Source organism: Trichechus manatus, unplaced genomic scaffold, assembly GCF_000243295.1.
Source record: "Trichechus manatus latirostris isolate Lorelei unplaced genomic scaffold, TriManLat1.0 scaffold00034, whole genome shotgun sequence".
Lineage (NCBI taxonomy): Eukaryota > Metazoa > Chordata > Mammalia > Sirenia > Trichechidae > Trichechus > Trichechus manatus.
In genome coordinates, this window is record NW_004443970.1 from 11,027,790 (window position 1) to 11,047,033 (window position 19,244).

Here is a 19,244-nt window from a genome sequence, read left to right on the forward strand (position 1 = left end):
GAGGGGGTGACACCAAAATGACTGTCTAAAATTTTTGTGCAGTGTTTCAGCAGAAATTTATTATTTTTTATAAAAATATCCCTGTAATTAGTTATAACAACAAATTTTTTTTCATAAGCCAAGCTTACATGTATCAATATACCTGCAAGGCTAAAACTCTATGCTAATTTACTTTTTGAACCTTCTGATGTGCTCCGTTCAGAGCTGTCATCATTACCCAATTACAACGCGGCTTCAAATCTCGCGGTTTCGTCTGCACCCTCTACAAGCACGCACATTTGTTCTTGTTGCTGCCGATGTTTTTATAGTTACTGATTTTGTCAAATTTTCTGGTGTTTTAGCTACAATATTGTGGTAATTAGCATAGGGCAGATGACATCATGAGTTACCACACTGGCTGACACCAACTTTAGTGACACCACTGGTGAACCTGCCAATAAGTGACTTGCTTTTCCCATTTTGTCGTTTTGTCTCTCGGATTTTTACTCGTATAGGTTTGTACCACTTTTGTGATTTCCCATGCTGCTAGAGGGACATGTGCTTTTTTAATACAGTTACCAAACTCACTTTTTAAAAATGTCCCCTTTGGCATTATTATCCACTTTGCCTAACTGGATGTCATATGCTATCCTACTGTGCTTGCTCACCACATATGCATATAAATCACTGAAAATCATGAGTGGCCCTGGATTTAGAAACTGATTCAGTATAAAGTCTGTAAAGCTTCTTCTTGAGGGGTGCACTCGGCCTGACATTAAAATAAGCTCAGTCTCTAAAATGTAGGAGATTGTGAACTTGGATACTTTGGAAACCCAAACCTATGTGGAATACTTAGACATGAAGTCATAGAGAACATGAACTTCTCATCTTGTATTTATTCAGCAAGCATTTATTGACACCCCGTTTCTTCATGCAGAGCACTTTAGTAGAAAGTGAAAATTACTCAAGGAGTCAGGAGCCAATTCCAGGCTCCAAATGGCTCATAAACTCTTGGGGAAGGGCCAGAAAGGGCACAGGGGATTACCAGGATGCACACTTGGATTTCCTTTTGTCATCAGATGGTCACAGAGAGGACAGTGTTGCCTCTGAATAGCTTCCAACCACCTTAAGACAATTTTCTCTTATTCTCCTGCTATTGCCAGGATATTTCAGTAGTCAGATCATTTGACCTCAACTGTATCTTATCATCCCCAACCTTAATATACTGCATAGATCCAGCTGCCAAGCATGTGGATGCACAATTTCACACATAGCTCATGGTGCTAAGTCTTTAGTAACAAACAGCATTCACCTCTATGATGGTGTCTTGTAAGCATTTCTTTTAGACAGAAGGCGTACTGTCTTATTGAGAGTTTTTCAGTTCTAACAGGAAACTATTATAAACATTTCTTACATAGTCAGTCTAAAAAACACTGTTTATGCCTAGAGCTAATATAGTCTGCTAATTTGCAACAATGAGGTTTTAGGAGTCATTTAGAGCAAACCTTCTTCTAAAGTGCTGGTGCTCCTGTTCTGATTGATCAGTGCTTTCATGGAATAGTTGTTAAATACTTTGAATATCACTGCTTTCCACTTATACCTGTATGTAAACTATGAAAAATTAATTTGTTATGCATTGCAGGTTCCTACCTCAGGGCCTTTGCACTTACTATTTTCTCTGCCTAGAACATTTCTTCTCATACACACACACACACACACACACATACATTATACATGTATACATACACACACACACACATATATATATTTGGAGGGGGCTTATTTATTGTATGCCATCTTCCCTCCACCAAACTAAAATGTAAGTTTTTTGAAAACAGATTGTAGCACATAGTAGGCACTCAATAAATATGTTTAAGAAACAAATATATATGTGTTCGCACATATGCACATAAACATATGTGTAGGCCTGTGTGTGTATTCATGTTTATATGTCAAGTGTAGGTGTCATAGTTCAGCTAGGCATAGATTTTAGGTGATCATTTCATGCCATAAACATGCAGTCAGCCACTGGCCATGCCCAAGCATGCCTGTTAATTCTAACATACCAACCTTAACAGTAACAGATAGGCAACATCCTTTATACAACTTTTAGGGATATCTGAGCATTCATATATTCAACAATTTTGAAATCACAATTAAAATTTCCATATTATGTAGCTTTATCTCTCTCACTTATTTTGAACATGATATAGTACATGAGGATGATAATAATGATAATATTAGTAATTGTTGTTGTTGTTAGGTGCCATCCAGTCGGTTCCAACTCATAACAACCCTGTGTACAACATAAGGAAACACTGCCCAGTCCTGCACCATCCTCACAATCGTTGCTATGCTTGAGCCCGTTGTTGCAGCCACTGTGTCAGTCCATCTTGTTTAGGGCCTTCCTGTTTTTCACTGGTCCTCTACTTTAGTAAGCATGATGTCCTTCTCCAGGGACTGATCCCTCCTGATAACATGTCCAAAGTATGTGAGGCATAGTCTTGCCATCCTTGCTTCTAAGGAACATTCTGATTATACTTCTTCCAAGACAGATTTGTTTGTTCTTTTGGCAGTCCATGGTATATTCAATATTCTTCATCAACACCACAATTCAAAGGTGTAATTGGTCTTCGGTCTTCCTTATCCATCTTCCAGCTTTCCCATGCATATGAGGTAATTGAAAACACCATGGCTTGGGTCAGCCACACCTTAGTCTTCAAGGTGACATCTTTGCTTTTCAACACATTAAAGAGGTCTTTCGTAGCACATTTGCCCAATGCAATGTGTCTTTTGATTTCTTGACTTCTGCTTCCATGGGTGTTGATTGTGGATCCAAGTAAAATGAAATCCTTGACAACTTCAATCTTTTCTCCGTTTACCATGATGTTGCTTACTGGTCCAGTTGTGAGGATTTTTCTTTTCTTTACATTGAGGTGTAATCCATTCTGAAGGCTGCAGTCTTGGATCTTCATTAGTAAGTGCCACAAGTCCTCTTCACTCCTGGCAAGCAAGGTTGTGTCATCTGCATAACGAGGCCCCGTTCTTCTTCATATAGTCCAGATTCTTGGATTATTTGCTCAGCATACAGATTGAATAGGTATGGTGAAAGGATACAACTCTGATACACACCTTCCCTGACTTTAAACCACGCCATATCCCCTTGTTCGGTTGGAAGGACTGCCTCTTGATCCATGTACAGGTTCCTCATGAGCACAAGTAAGTGTTCTGGAATACCCATTCTTCGCAATGTTATCCATAATTTATTATGAGACACACAGTCAAATGCCTTTGCATAGTCAATAAAACACGGGTAAACATCTTTCTGGTATTCTCTGCTTTCAGCCAGAATCCATTTGACATAAGCAATGATATCACTGGTTCCACATCCTCTTCTGAATCCAGCTTGAATTTCTGGCAGTTCCCTATGGATATACTGCTGCAGCCCCTATTGAATGATCTTCAGCAAAATTTTACTTGCCTGTGATATTAATGATATTGTTTGGTAATTTGCACATTCAGTTGGATCATCTTTCTTGGGAACAGGCGTATATATGGATGTCTTCCAGTCAGTTGGCCAGGTAGCTGTCTTCCAAATTTCTTGGCATAGACGAGTGAGCACTTCCAGTGCTGCATCCATTTGTGGAAATATCTAAATTGGTATTCCGTAAATTCCTGGAGGCTTGTTCTTTAACCAATGCCTTCAGTGCAGCTTGGACTTCTTCCTTCAGTATCATCAGCTCCTGATCATATGCTGCCTCCTGAAATGGTTGAACGTTGACAAATTCTTTTTAGTGTAGTGACTCTGTATATTCTTTCCCTCTTCTTTTGATGCTTCCTGAGTCATTTAATATTTTCCCTGTAGAATCCTTCAGTATTGCAACTTGAGGCTTGAATTTTTTCTCAGTTCTTTCAGCTTGAGAAATGCCGAGCATGTTCTTCCCTTTCGGTTTTCTAGTTTCAGGTCTTTGCACGTGTCATTATAATACTTTACGTTGTCTTCTCGAGCCACCCTTTGAAATCTTCTGTTCAGTCCTTTTACTTCATCATCATTGCTTTCTTTTGCTTTAGCTATTCGACATTCAAGAGCAAGTTTCAGAGTCTCTTCTGACATCCATTTTGGTCTTTTAATAATACAACTGTTATTCAAATTTACGCACAAACCACTAAGGCCAAAGATGAAGAAATGGAAGATTTTTACCAACTTCTACAGTCTAAAATTGATTAAACATGAAATCAGGATATATTGATAGTTACTAGTGATTGGAATGCAGAAGTTGGAGACAAAGAAGGATTGGTAATTGGAAAATATGGCCTTGGTGATAGAAACAATGCTGGAGATTACATGACAGAATTTTGCAAGACCGACATCTTCTTCATTGCAAATACCTTTTTACATCAACATAAATGGTGACTATACACGTGGACCTCACCAGATGGAATACACAGGAATCAAATTGACTACATCTGTGGAAAGAGACAATGGAAACCTCAATATTATCAGTCAGAACAAGGCCAGAGGCCTTGGAAGAAATCATCAACTGCTCATATGCAAGTTCAAGTTGAAACTGAAGAAAATTAGAACAAGTCTACAAGTGCCAAAATGTGACCTTATGCATATCCCACATGAATTTAGGGACCATCTCTAGAATAGATTTGACATGTTGAACGCTAATGACAAAAGACCCGATGAGTCGTGGAATGATATCAAGGACATCATACATGAAGAAAGAAAGAGGTCATTAAAAAGACAGGAAAGAAAGAAAAGACCAAAATGGATGTGTGAAGAAACTCTGAAACTTACTCTTGAATATTAGTAATAGGAAACATAAATCCTCACTGTGTACCAGACAGTGTTCTACATGAGTTGTATGGATTTTGATTATCCATACAACTCCATATCACTTACAATAATAAGATGTAGGTCTTATTATTATATTTTCACACAATAAATCTGAGACATAGAGAGGTTAAGTAACTTGCTGAAGGTCACATACCTTGTTAGTAATGGAGTCAGGATCCACACTCAGGCAGTCTGTATTTTGCCTTACTGCCTCGTTCATAAGCAAGTAAAAGTCTTATAAGATTTATATGTCCTTTTTGTGCTTTTAAAAAAATCTCAGGAAATTTAAAAATGTTTAAGAACTCTGTGAAAAGATACAGAATGTATTCCTAAAGAATAATTTAGCATGTGGTTTATGCAATCAAATAGACTACAAAACCAAAATGAACCTAATGATAATGATCATGGTCAGAAAACATTGAAGAAAGAGAAGAATGATTGGCAGTAAAAAGAATGAAGTGCCATAGGACTAATCAAACAAAATTCAGGAAGTAAATGATTAATAAGTTGTGATCAACAGGGAAGCATAGAATATAAAACATGTCCAACTATTCTAGGCACTATAAGATACTGAGAACAAGAATCGCATAGAATAAATATGAAAATAGATTAACAACTGTTAAGATCTGCTAAAAGTGCATGTATTATAGGGGATAAATATAGCATATATGGAATGATGAATTCCAACTTGACTTACACATGACTCAACAACTATAGCACACCAAATTACTCAAACTTGCCTCATCCTAAGAATCATCTGGAATGTTGATGAAAGTTGCAGAACCCTGAACTGTTCCTTTAGGGAAGTGGTCCTAGACTGATGGCAATTTTGCAACCAAGGGACAGTTGGCAAACTTTGGAGACATTTTTCATTGTCATAATGGGGGGAGATGCTACTGGCATCTAATTGGTAGAGGCCAGGGTTGCTGCTAAACATCCTACAATACACGGGACAGTTCCCTACAACAAATAATTAGGTGGCCCAAAATGTTAATAGTGTTGATGTTAAGGAAACTTCATCTATGGATTTCCATGTAGTAGTCTGGGGTGGGGCCCAGATATCTGTAGTTTTAATCCAAGGGTCTGGTCATCCTGATAAAGTCAGTAGGTGTTTAGAGGTATCAGTTTGAGCTAGATTTTTTGAAAAGCATCCCACAGAAGAGGAAACACTTGAAGTAGGCTTTAAGGTAGGGACAGAATATGAGCAAACAAAGAGGAGAGGTAACAGCATTCTCATGTAAGGGAAGAGCAAATCTCACCCAGTAGAAACAAAGCAATCCTCGGGGGAACACTAGACCAGCAACAAAGAGTGAGGAGCTACTTCAAAACACTCTCCTGTTTTCTACATGTAAGGCCACCTCTGCTTCGTGGGATGTAATTGCATCTCCCTATCTTAGTTCTTACCTGTTGATAATTAACTGCTTTGCATTTCCAACTCATTTGGTATCCCCTAATATAGATATTATTATATTATTATTGTTATTTCTATATATATATTATAACAATTATACATATTTTAGTAATTATATAATATTATTATTATAATAATATAGATATGGAGCCTGGTGGTGCAGTGGTTAAGCGTTCAGCTGCTAACCAAAAGGTCAGCAGTTCGAATCCACCAGCCACTCTTTGGACCCCATAGGGCAGTTCTACTGTGTCCTATGGGGTCGCTGTGAGTCGGAATAGACTCGATGACAACGGATGTGTTTTTTTTCTTTTTTAGTATAGATGTGCAGCTCTGGTGGTGTAGTGGTTAAGAGCTCAGGCTGCTAACCAAAAGGTTGGCAGTTGGAATCCACCATTCGCTCCTTGGAAACCCTATGGGTCAGTTCTACTCTGTCCTGTAGGGTCACTATGAGTCAGAATTGACTCAACGGCAAAAGGTTAGTATAGATATAAATTAGACTAGCGCTTGCCCATTTCTATATCTTCTGTAAAATTACAATATATAAAGACAGTGAATGAAAACAGTATTTTATTAGAGGTATTTTGTTTGCCCTGCAACTCTGCCTCTCATTAGCCATGTGAGTTTGGGACTAATAACAGGGTTAATGGGCAGTTTAAATGAAATAACACTCATAATAAATAAATAAATAAATAACTCAGCACCAGGCACATAGAAAACACTCAGTAAAGGTCAGCTTCTACCTACTGTTATTATTTGTTTATTAAAATGGCTTTATCTGAGAGAACTATGAGACTGTTATAAGGAATAGAAAAAAAAAGGTGACATTGGGGTTTAAAATAAATTTTGGTATCTTGTATCAATCTTAGCGACTGATTATTTTGTACTTTGTTTCGATTGAACAGGATTGAGAAAATCCTGATTCACAGAAATTAGCATCTGCAAATGCCTCCAGGTTTTAAATTACTCACTCTCCTGTCTCAAGATATTTGTTTATCCTGAGACCAGCACAAAAGGATTCAACATGGTAGGTTGATGTGGTGGTCTCTACTATGTTATAGTAAGATAACACATTTAGAGAGTGCATGTTGTTCTCTAAAAACTAAACAAAACAAAACAAAACAAAATTAGTTGTCATACAAATTCAATTATATGAACACATTAAATGTATCATATAATGCAGGATTTATAATCAGTCCTTGCAGCAACTGTATCAATGTCCAGGGTTCCATGGAACACAGTTTGCAAACCTCTGGCTGAGACTGACATATATTCCCAGCTTGTAGATGAGTGCATGATGTGATTTGAAATCAAGAAGCTTACTTTAATCCAGATAGATTACAACAATTGTTTTCTCTTGATTAGTGAGTTCATTGCTCCTGCCTGGGCAGATAGTAAGTTGGTCTGGCATGATATTCTCTTCACAAAACCGTCTTGGCTCTTTTGAGATGGTTGCAAATTGATTGCTTGATGATGTAATGCAGTATCCTCCCAAACACCAGCACGGAGGTGAATTAACTTCTGTATTTACAAGACCAATCCTATGGCCTTCCTTTAAAAAAGATGGGCGTTATATTTACTCTTATAGATTCAGTGTCTAGGGGCTAAATTCAGAATCAGCCCCTCTGTAGTTATAGCTATTCAAGTTTCCTTTTTTTCTACTAAGAATGGATTGGCTGCTTGCCTGGCCAAGCTGGTATATGTGAAATGAATGCAAGCTAATTTTAAATCATAGCCTAAGATAAGCATTATTAAGAAGATAAATCCGCCGGAGGTAGGACGAGGCAGGAACTACAGAGCAAACGACAACGACAACAAAAGGAGAATGCAAAGTCACATTTTATTCTTGGGACTGATTAGACATTTTAGTGATTATTCTTATTCATTTTCATTAAGCATGTACTATATGCCAAGTCTCTTAACAGTGATCTGACAGACCTCGTAGGACTTCTATTTTAGAAAAAACTATGAACAAGATGGAGTTCCTGGGTGGCACAAATGGCTAACTGAAAGCTTGGTGATTCAAATCTACCCAGAGTCACCTTGGAAGAAAAGCCTGGAAATCTACTTCCAAAAGATCACAGCCACTGAAAATCCTACAGAGCACAGCTCTCTGTACACATGGGGTTGCCATGAGTGGAAATCTACTCGACAGCAACTAGATTTTTTTTTTTTTTAATGAACAAGATGAATTAAGAAAGTATCTATTGAGTTACAGAGATAAGTAGTAAAGTGAAAAACAAACCAGAGAAGGAGAATAGGATATGTTGGGAGTAGCTGGGAAAGTCTCACTGAGAAGGTGTTATTGAGTAAGGAGATGAAGGGACAAGCCATGTGACCATCGGGCAGAATGGAAACAGCAAGTGCAAAGACCTTGAGGCAGGAGAAGGCCTGGCATTTTTGCAGACTAGTGAGGAGGTCGAAATGGCTGGAAAAGAGTCAGACAGATAAGGGGGGCAGTGATGGGGTCAGATCATCATCCTAGTATAGGGAAACCATATCTCCCAGTTAGCCTGAAATTCTGTTGTTGTCGTCAGCGCAGTTGATTTGGCCACATCTCAATGCAACTCTACGTACTACAGAGCAAAATGCTGCCCAGACCTGTATCATCTCCATGACTGGCTGCAGATTGGTTCTGTTGTGATCCATAGTGATTTCACTGGCTGCTTTTCAGAAGTAGATCACCGGCCCTTTCTTTCTAGTCTAAGTCTGGAAGCTCCAATGAATCCTATCTAGCATCATAGCAACATGCAAGCCTCCACTGACAGAAAGGTGGTAGCTACGCATACGGTGCATTGGCTGGAAATCGAACCGGGGTCTGGGTTAACCCCTGACTAATTGGTTATTTATAGTACCCCCTCTCACTCTCAAAAGTGTTCTGGCTTGGGTGGTGAATTATACAGTGATTCTGGTCTAGTAGGTCACTCAGGAGTTTGGTTTTTACTCTGAGAGACATGGGAAGCCGTGAAGGTTTGGTCAGAGGAGTTGAAACTAGTCATTGGAGTCAGGTAGCAAGTGGTAAGAGAGAAAATGGGGAAAGCATTTAAGAGTCTATACGATTATTATTTTAGAATGTGCAATGAAGCCAGAGAGCTGAGTTTTTTCACTTGAGGCCATGAAGTTAGCTAGTGGTGGGAATGGGATTAGACTCAATTTTCTTGATGTTCCATCTAGTATTCTTTCCACAGTGCCCAATTTCTCCTTTAGTTCAAACCTGAGGACAAACAGAATGCCTTCTGCCTCTTTTTGTGTCTGCTAAGCCCCCGGTTTGGTGGCAGAACTGTTACTTCCTCTTTACGTTTTCAGAAATGGACGTGAAATGTCTCCCATTTTTTCCCTGAAACAGCTCATTTTGAGTGCATCAACTAGGACTCTTCTTAGTCCTTTTTCTGGAACCTTTACATTTATACTTATGGCTCATGTAACCTCTTTCAGAATAATGAATTCCACATGTTCAGTACATGCTTATTAACTCACGAATGTGTGATATAAGCTAATAAGTTAGAATGGAGCCTAAGTACAGATGTGAATATAAATTTGATGCCTGCTTAAATAGGAGCATAAGTATTAACAGGAATTAAATGGATTTCCACAGATCTAAATATATCTGTGGAGGAAATTCTTCAGTTTTACTTGTATTTTATGTCCACTTGATTCCTATTTTTGTAGCAATTATCTTCAGTTTTGATCATTGCTTTCCTCAAGTAGAGTGGATAACTAGAAGGAACAATGCACACACTGATCATACACTTACATAGTCAACTACAACTGAATATGTGTGAATACATTCAAGAGATTGAGATGTACCTGTAGATGGATTCCATTTTATATGCGTGTATTCTCAATACAGAATGTGTGTGTGTGCACGCGTGTGGGTTTGTGCGTGTGTGTGTGTGTGTGTTTGGGGGAGCAGTACGTACAGACACATTTAAATCCATGGTATTTTAAGTAGCCTTAAAATACACATACATGGGGAGTTATCCAGAGAGCAAAATTAAAATCTGTGTTCTTTCTACTAGTCCCTGTAACAGTACAAGTTTAAATTCTAGCAACTTTGGCATATGACAGAGCAAATACAGTGTCACATAACGTGCTTCTCTCTCCTGGGAATAAACTAGGAACAAGCTAACTCTCAGGGAAGGGGCAGTGGTGTTTCAGTGAGAGAATTTTCTCCTTGTGTGTGGGGAACCTGGGTGCGATTCCAGGCCAATGCACCTCTTGTGCAGCCACCACCTGTCTGTCAGTGGGGGCTTGTGTGTTGCTATGATGCTGAACAGGTTTCATCAGAGCTTCCAGGCTAAAGTGAACTAAGAAGAGTTTTATCCTGTTGTGTATGAGATCACTATGAGTCAGGGACTGACTCAGTGACAACCAATAACTCCCGCGGATTTATCTGAATTGAATAGATAAAGTATTTTTCATAAAAAAAGTGTGTGTCATGCAAGGTGGTATATATTGTCTTGATTATTTTTCTGTTGCACACATATGCTTGAGATTACTTAAGTTATTTTTTACCCATCTCACGTTCAAGTTCCCAACACTTTTCCAAAGCCCTTCATTCCATATGCTGCAAAAAAAGTTAGTGGGTTATTTTAACCCACTTCCTATTGGGTGGGCTGGGAATTCGCAACCTATAGGAAGTGTCATGTGAGGTTTCTGGCTGTTCTCTGCTAGGTTTGCAGAAGGTGGGCAGACATGCTGTAGGTGGCTGGGCTTAATGAGAGAAACAAGAACCACAATAGATTATATGAAAAAGAGAAAGAGAGTTGTTTGAAGGTCGCTATTCAGAATATTTAACAACGAATTCAGCAAAGGCTCAGACCCCTTAAAGTGGATGTGTACAATACAAAATCAGTATGTATTATCTATCCTGATCATAACGGTTTAATATATATATAAATATACACACACACACACACATATATACCAAAAAAAAAAAAAACCTGTCGCCATCAAGTCGATTCCCACTCATAACTATCCTATAGGACAGAGTACGACTGCCCCATATGGTTTCCAAGGGAGCACCTGGTGGATTCGAACTGCAGACCTTTTGGTTAGCAGCTGTAGCCCTTAACCACTGTGCCACCAGGGTTTATATATATGTGTGTGCGTGTGTGTGTATATATATGTATATATACAACCTCAATTTCTATTTCAGTGGTCTAGTCTCAATTATTTTTTTAAATTTCATTTCAGAATAAAACCTCAACTTTTCTTTGATTTCCTCTTCTTGTAAGTCTTAAATTTTTACATAGAAACCAAAATCAATAAATACAAATGCTTTTTTGCCTATTTGTACAGGCAGTCAAGGTGCAGAGCTTTATGTATAGAGATTCAGGAAAGGGCCTCCTATGACAAAGTGCATTCCTTATTGGAATCCCAGAATCTATCATGAAAGTCGCTTCCCCATTTAGCTGTTTGAACTACTGATGGCGCTTAGTGGAACAAATATTCCAAAGTAGTGGATAATCCAAAAATGTCATTTATATTTGGCTTCGGAATACATTACCAGATGTTACTCTAGCAGATTTCCCTACCTAATTAGGCCTCACTTAAAGTAGGAGTTAATTTTGTCTTCATTAGCTGCTTCCAAATCAGCAGGTTGGGGCAAGGAGGAAGCCCAGGGCATGCTGGGTATTTGGGGGCAGCTGGCCCACTGCTAAAAGTCAGTGGTAATTCGTGCTCAAAGAATGAAATTCAAACATGGGTAATCAAAACGATAGGCCTATACACTGCAAATGTTTATTGAGCACCTTCTTGAAGAATCCTCAGGCTTTTATCCACTTTTTTTTCCCCCGATTAATCATGACTACAGAAAAATTCTCTAATAGGAATTAGACAAATAATAACCTGAAATTTTACATAGAAAAATAAAATGGAGGCTCAGAGAGTTGAAGTGACCTCTCACACAGATTGATCTGTAAGTATACAGTACCTAAGATACTGAAACTGATTAATGAGTGATAAGCAGACCCCACTGTTTCCTTCTTATTGGTGATTTGAATAATGAGGAAGCGAGAACTCTCCTGGCCTAATTCGCATTAAGAGAGCTAAGATAATGAAGCTGTGATTAAATGGCTATTAAACTATTTTTATCAAACAGAAATCAAGCGAGTGTAAGAATCTGGGGACGTAGAGTGTAATTGCAATTCTACAAGCTGCAGAAAAAAATACTATCATAAGCAGGGCATGGGCCTTCCACAAGAGACTGCATTTAAAAATCTTTGGGACACCACATGCAGTTTACTCTCTGCCTTCAGGTGTCAGTTGGCATCTCAGAGTCCCTCATCCCCTGCTTAATTTAGTGGATTTATTCCCCCTCTGTGTGCAGTTGGGTGAGTTGAATGCATTGTCTGCCCCACCATGTGTAACTAGTTGCAAGTTCCTTTTGCCAACTGCTCGCAAGAGAAGGTGGAATTTGAATCGTGAGGTGACCCTGGCACCCCAAGGGCCAGAATCTACATTCCTTCAACTGTGCCTTTTGAATTATGTCACACTCAGTGTAGGTCATATGGGGACATAGATGCATAGAAGTCTCCTGAAGCAGTGATGCACCTGCTAATCTTGTTGATTGTTCTGAACTATAATTTCTTAATGCTGTGGCATTGCCTAGGAAGAGTTGCACATTCTAAATTTGGGTTTGTTAGTACAAATGTGTGTGTATCATCTGTCGCTGGAAATCCTTTACGCCTTGAGTGAGTTTTTGTTGATGTGCCTTCTTTATTCCTGGAGAGCCCTTGGAGAATGAAGTGTTACAGTCGCACGGACCTGTACTGAGGTCAGAAGAATAACAGCAAACTTGCATTGTCTAAGGAGAGCCCACGATTGAAACCCACCTTGGGAAATGCTGCTTGATAGCCATAGAGCTCAGCCATGGAAATGCCTGTTGGCCTGTTTTCTACCTTTACTTCCATCTCCCTGCTGCAGCACCAAGGCTGAGTGTAGGCTGTGCAGCTGTAGATCACAGCCCAATGGGTGATCTGTTCTCTCTTCTCTCACTCGCTTTTTTTTTTTTTTTAATTTGGATGGAGCTAATAAGTATATTTTTGTAAAAACAGCAATTTCTAACAATTAGCAAGTGATATCACAGCAGAGTCTTTGAAAGGTTATCTTGCAATGTCATTTTCTTGATGAATGTGTTTCCACTGCCCTGTCACCTGTGAACAGACGTGTTAGCAGGCCAGTGTGCTTCAGCTCTGGCGACTTTGATTTATTTGCTCTGTAAATTGGGACCAAAGCAATAATGGAAAGTGACATTAATTGTTTAACAGAGTCTTCTTTGTCACATCCGTTGCCTTCTCTGGGACATATGATTGTTGAAACTTGTACAAAACTAATTGAAATTGCCAGGATGAGGGACAGTGTCCACTCAACTTTACATATAGAAGTATTGGTAGAGCTCCCAACATTGAAGTGTCATCAGCAAAGATCAAACCTTCTTCCAGCTTCCTATGATTAAAGAGAACACAGAGACTTTGAAATAATAACATTTTTCTTCCTTAATTCAAGAATAACTTACCAAAATAAATTGTGTAGAAGGATCTCTCTGAGTCACCCATATACATGGATGATAGCAAAATATTTAATCATTTCTAATGGACAATGGCTGCAAATAATATGTATAGCCCTACCTGTATATACTGGTTGAATATTAACCCACCCTGCCTGCATACCCCAACACACACACACATACACTCAAACACACCATGCCCATCTCCCATTCCACAAGGCTTCCCCACCCATTGTGGTTCCAGAAGAAAGGAGAATTAAAATAGTTGGTTGTTTAATCAGATCTTGTAAATTAATGATGACATTATCAAGCTCCAGTATTTCTGCCACTGTATTTGTTATACATTCACTCGGGATTATTAAAGAAATTAGAGAAAACTGGTTAATTTAAGTGTTCTTTGTCATTTTGACTTGGTTGGAATTATCACAGTTTGTTTACATTAGGGATAAAACCAAAGTGCTATTGTCTGATATGACTGAAAGCAAATAGAGGCTTGTCGTATTGCTGGAAAACCAAACATAATGTTTAAATCGGGATAGACAAAATGACTCACTTATTGGTAAACATTCCTAACTATTTTTCTTGAGCTATTTGAGCTTCAGTAAAATAAGCCTTTTTAAAAAATAGGATACCTGGAGAAAATATTCAATTTAAAGAAAGTGTATATCTGTATGTGTGTGTGTATGGGAGGTATATACAAATCATATTTTCAAAGATTATTTTATTAAATAGTATAGATACTTATATTATTGTAAATATTATTTTGAGGTGATTTATAATACTGATTTTATTTAAATATAATTTTATTCAGAGCAGTTTAATAACCTCCAAGTGGTTTTTCATATGTGAGGGAATCTAAAGTAGAATAAAAAGAGGGTGATTGGCAACTTTGGATGCCAGATTATGATCCTAGGTAGAATATAAGATAAAATAATTTCAGTATTTTTATTATTAGGCCTACATGGACAGGGTCAGAGGCAATGGGGATGGGGGCTGTGTTCACTAAATGTTGAATCGTGCAATTTGGATTTCAGCAAACTGGCCAGTCTATGGATCGCATGTGTGGTGCCTTTTTGAAATTAACAATTTATTCCTCCGACTAGGATTTACCCTCTTGTATTAGAGTCTTAAAACTCATACAGTTGTCAAACCACACAGTGTACCCAAACTACTTGACTGAGAACCTCAAATCCAGGGGCATTAGGAAGGATGCATTATGCAAATATAAAAATGCCGATTAAAGTCTGCAGTGAGTACAAATGGCTCTTCTTGGCTTCTTGAATCTGAAAGAGTGAGAAGACTGTAGTTTTCCTCCTGGATGGAGACTGTTCAGTAATGAGGGGAAAACAATTTTTATGTGAAAATAGAAAACATACGTGATAAAGCCCTGCCTAATTTCTCTAGTAATACAATTTGATTTTCTGATTAGCTGTCTTATTCTGTGATTCTTGTAATTTTGTCAGGTCAATTAACTGGAGTTCAGTGCTAGAGAGAAAGGAAGTGTGGGCACTGCTGGCTTCATTAGATGTCAGCAGCTTAGGTGCATTTTGTAATAGAATCTGTGTGTGATAATTTAGCCGATATTGTTAATGTCATAGCATACAGAATTTATAAAGAAAAAAAGACTTATGAAGCAAGTCAAATTGAACAATGTGAAGTGCTAAGACAAAAAAAAAAAAAGAAAATGCTCCACACAACATATATTGTAGGCAATAAATGCAGTTCAGTGAATTATTCAGCAAAGTAATCAATGAATAGCTATACTATGTGTCAGCACTGTACTGGTTGTTCAGGTGTATAGAATATAGCACATTGTCCTATTAACAGGGAGAGTCCCTGAGTGGTACACATGGTTAACATGCTTAACTACTAACTGAAAGTTTGGAAATTCAAGTCCACTCAGAGGTGCCTCAGAAGAAAGGCCTGGTGATTTACTTAAAAAAAACCAGCCATTGAAAACCATATGGAGCACAGTTCTACTCTGACACACATAGAGTTGCCATGAGTCAGAATCAACTTGACAGCAACTTTTTTTTTTTTTTTTTTAAATTAACAAGGTGCGTAAACTCCAGTTTGGGAGTCCCAGAAGATTTTTGCAAGAATATTGAAATAAACATTATCTTTCATAATGAATTATGTACAGATTCTTCCCTTCTTTGGAGGGTCTTTGGAGGCAGAGTTTTGTCTTGCTTCTCTCTGCATCTCCAACACCTAGCATGACCTCTGGCACAGAGTAGGTGTTTCAAAAATGTTCATGAACTGAATGACTGAAGATTAGTTCTCCAAGGCTGTGTTGGTGACAAGTCTGGGAGGTGGGAAAACAAGTTAGAAGATATTTGCAGAAGCCCCTCTAGGAAGTAATGCTGCAGTAGGGTAGTAACCATGGCAGCAAGAAATGAATGCATTTAAGAGATATTACAAAGTAAGACTTAACTTGGTAACTGACCAGGTAAAGAGGAGTCAAAGTAGTTCAGTGTTTAGATCTGAAGAATTGTTTATCCAAAATAGGCAAGTAGAGAGAAAGAGCAGTTTCATTCTGAAAGGTCCTAAGTTTGGTTTTTGGTGATGAGGGAGCTGTGATTGGGCAGAAATGTCCAGTAGGCAGTTGCAGATCCATGACTAAAGGATGAGACAGATGTCACAGAGAGAAAGCAATGATTTTGGAGTGTTCAGTGATGAGATTAAAATTGAATCCATGAAAGTGTATAGTTTCTCTTGATATAGTTGTAATTTCTGCTGGTGCTCAAAGAGAGGTTAGCTAAATATTTTTTGGAGAGTATGCCGTAAAGGTGGTCCCTGGGTGGTGCAAATGGTTTACACTCAGCTGTTAACTGAAAGGTTGACAGTTTGAACCCACCAAATGGTACCACAAAAGAAAGTCCAGGTGATCTGCATCATTAAAGATGATAGCCACGAAAACCCTACAGAGGATATAGAATGCAGCACATTGTCCTGTTAATACCATCCTCCAAACTTTAATAATGTGCTTTAGCATGCCATCGAGAGGTTGTTTTTCTCACATCTCTAAAGTTTTTAAAAGTGAAAGGTGTTCCACGTGAGCACATGAAGACGCTATTTGTCATCTTTTGCATTTTGAGCTTTTCTAGTCTGGAGAATACCTTGTAAGTAATTGTGATTTATTTATTCCCAAATTTCTCCATGTGTCCATGCCATTGACTTTGCTGTCTAGAACCATAATTTCTTTAGATTTGACATCAGTTCTACTCTGTAACACATCGGGTCGCCATGAATTGGAATCAACTCAACAGCAACGGTTATGCTGTAAAAGAGATGAAAACACTGTATTTGAGAGTGAAATACATAATGGTTAAAATTCTTTTAAGCCCCGTGATTCTCTAAATCTTCTTTTAGGTAGAGACACGAGGCATATACATATGGATGATGACTAAACAAGATAGAGTTACATATAGCAGTATTAAGCACTGACATAAATTACTGACTTAGCTCAACAATCAGGGATTGGTACATTCGAGGTATTAATAAATTGTGTGATTCAGCCTAAAAGTGAATTTGGAGTTTGAGGAAGCCATGATCTTTGTGGTCTGGCATGGGCATTCAAGGTTTCGTGTAGAATCTACTCATTTGGTTAAACGTATTTGGTCTATGCTGATTAACGTTACCTACCTCCCAACATCCACTCACACGCGTCTTCCTCTGTTTTTCTGTTTTTGCAGAAGATAGATGAAGAGAATGAGGCAAACTTGCTAGCAGTCCTCACAGAGACACTGGACAGTCTTCCCGTGGATGAAGACGGATTGCCCTCATTTGATGCGCTGACAGATGGAGATGTGACCACTGACAATGACGCTAGTCCTTCCTCTATGCCTGACGGCACCCCTCCGCCTCAGGAGGCAGAAGAGCCGTCTCTAGTAAGAACCCTTCCTACTGTTTAACAGCAATTGGAGTTGCCTCTGGCTACCCGCTGCATGGGTATGATGTAGTAACAATAAGGTTTGGATTCTTAATTTAGACTGATGCCACAGCAATCCCCAAGCACACCTAGCGTTGTAAATTCTGTGATTCTCTGTTTGAAAATGTTGAAAATACAGATTTTCATGTGCTGTATTTGTCTTTTATATTTGATTTTTAAAATTTTATTTTGTTGCTCGTGCGTATGTGTGTTTACTTCTTATTATGTTCATGGTAAAAATCTAGAAAACGTAGAGAACCAAAAGGAATAGACTAAAATTTCACCTGTAATTTCAAGTAACCTTTTTTTTTTTTAATTTAAAATATATCATGAACATGTTTGTGAATTTCAAATATGGGCATCATTTTTAATGATTGCATATTATCTCATTGTACAGAGAGGTCCTGATTCATTAAGCAATCCCTTATGGTTGGATATGTAATATTTTTCCTTCCTATTTTTTGCTATTATAATTTATTTAATAATTAACATATTTGTAGTTTTATTCTTACACATGTAATTCTAGAATAGAATTGATAGGTCAAGGGGCATGCAACATTTAAAGGCTTTGGATCCATATTTCTTAGGAAGATTGAAAAATAATAGCATGTTCACAACCCAAGTTACTGCTTTAATTTATGGTATGCAATGACAAGTGAATTTGTTGGCAGTGAAGGCTGAATTTCCTTTTCAATGCAGTGCTTGTCCAAAATTTTATTAGTTCTAAGACACAGTTTACCTTCTCATCTATGCTAGCCATTTGCCATTTGCTATAAATTTGATATGACAGCATGCTGTATAAATTATGGAATGCCATCCTCCGAACTTTAATAATGTCTTTAGCGTGCCATTGAGAGGTTGTTTTTCTCACATCTCTAAGTTTTTAAAAGTAAAAGGCATTCCACGTAAGCACGTGAAGACCCTACTTGTCATCTTTTGCATTTTGAGCTTTTCTAGTCTGGAGAATACCTTATAAGTAATTGTGATTTATTTATTCCCAAATTTCTCCATGTGTCCATGCCATTGACTTCACTGTCTAGAACCATAATTTCTTTAGATTTGACACCAGATTCTATTCATCCACACAGTCCGTTCAGTTGGAAGGGATTATTGACTCAGGGACATATTACACGTCAGAGTGGAGAGGTCCTTGGAGGGTATCAAGTCAGGTAAATGAGGAAATAAAGGTCCATAGACAGGGGGACCCCTACCTGAGCCCATGCAGCTGGAGTCAGAACCCACATCTCCCGGTCTACAGGCCAGGACTCTACCCACTTACAAATCATTTTCTTCCTTTCTGAAATCAGCAATTGATACTCGTTTTTCCAAAACTTCTTTGTATCACTTAATTTTGAGACTTGGTTGTGAAATATGATTCAAAGCATTCCCAAATACTTCATTTATTGCCACTTGATACATTTGAGTTATTTGAGGGAAAATGGATATATATATATATATCCACAAACATGTTGCCGTCCAGTTGATTCCAACTCATAGCGACCCTATAGGACAGAGTAGAACTGCCCCATAGGGTTTCCAAGGCTGTAATCTTTATGGAAGCAGACTGCCACAT

General features: G+C 38.2%; 1 protein-coding gene across 4 annotated transcripts in view; it reads left to right on the forward strand.

Annotated features, from left to right (window-relative positions):
- Positions 1-19,244, forward strand: part of PPARGC1A (PPARG coactivator 1 alpha) — an 804,378-nt gene that overhangs the window by 745,832 nt on the left and 39,302 nt on the right. For all 4 annotated transcript variants that reach the window (XM_004375139.2, XM_004375137.2, XM_023730245.1 and 1 more), the window contains one exon: positions 17,436-17,630. In XM_004375139.2, the coding sequence (XP_004375196.1) occupies positions 17,436-17,630 (195 nt within the window). The remainder of the gene's footprint in view (positions 1-17,435; positions 17,631-19,244) is intronic.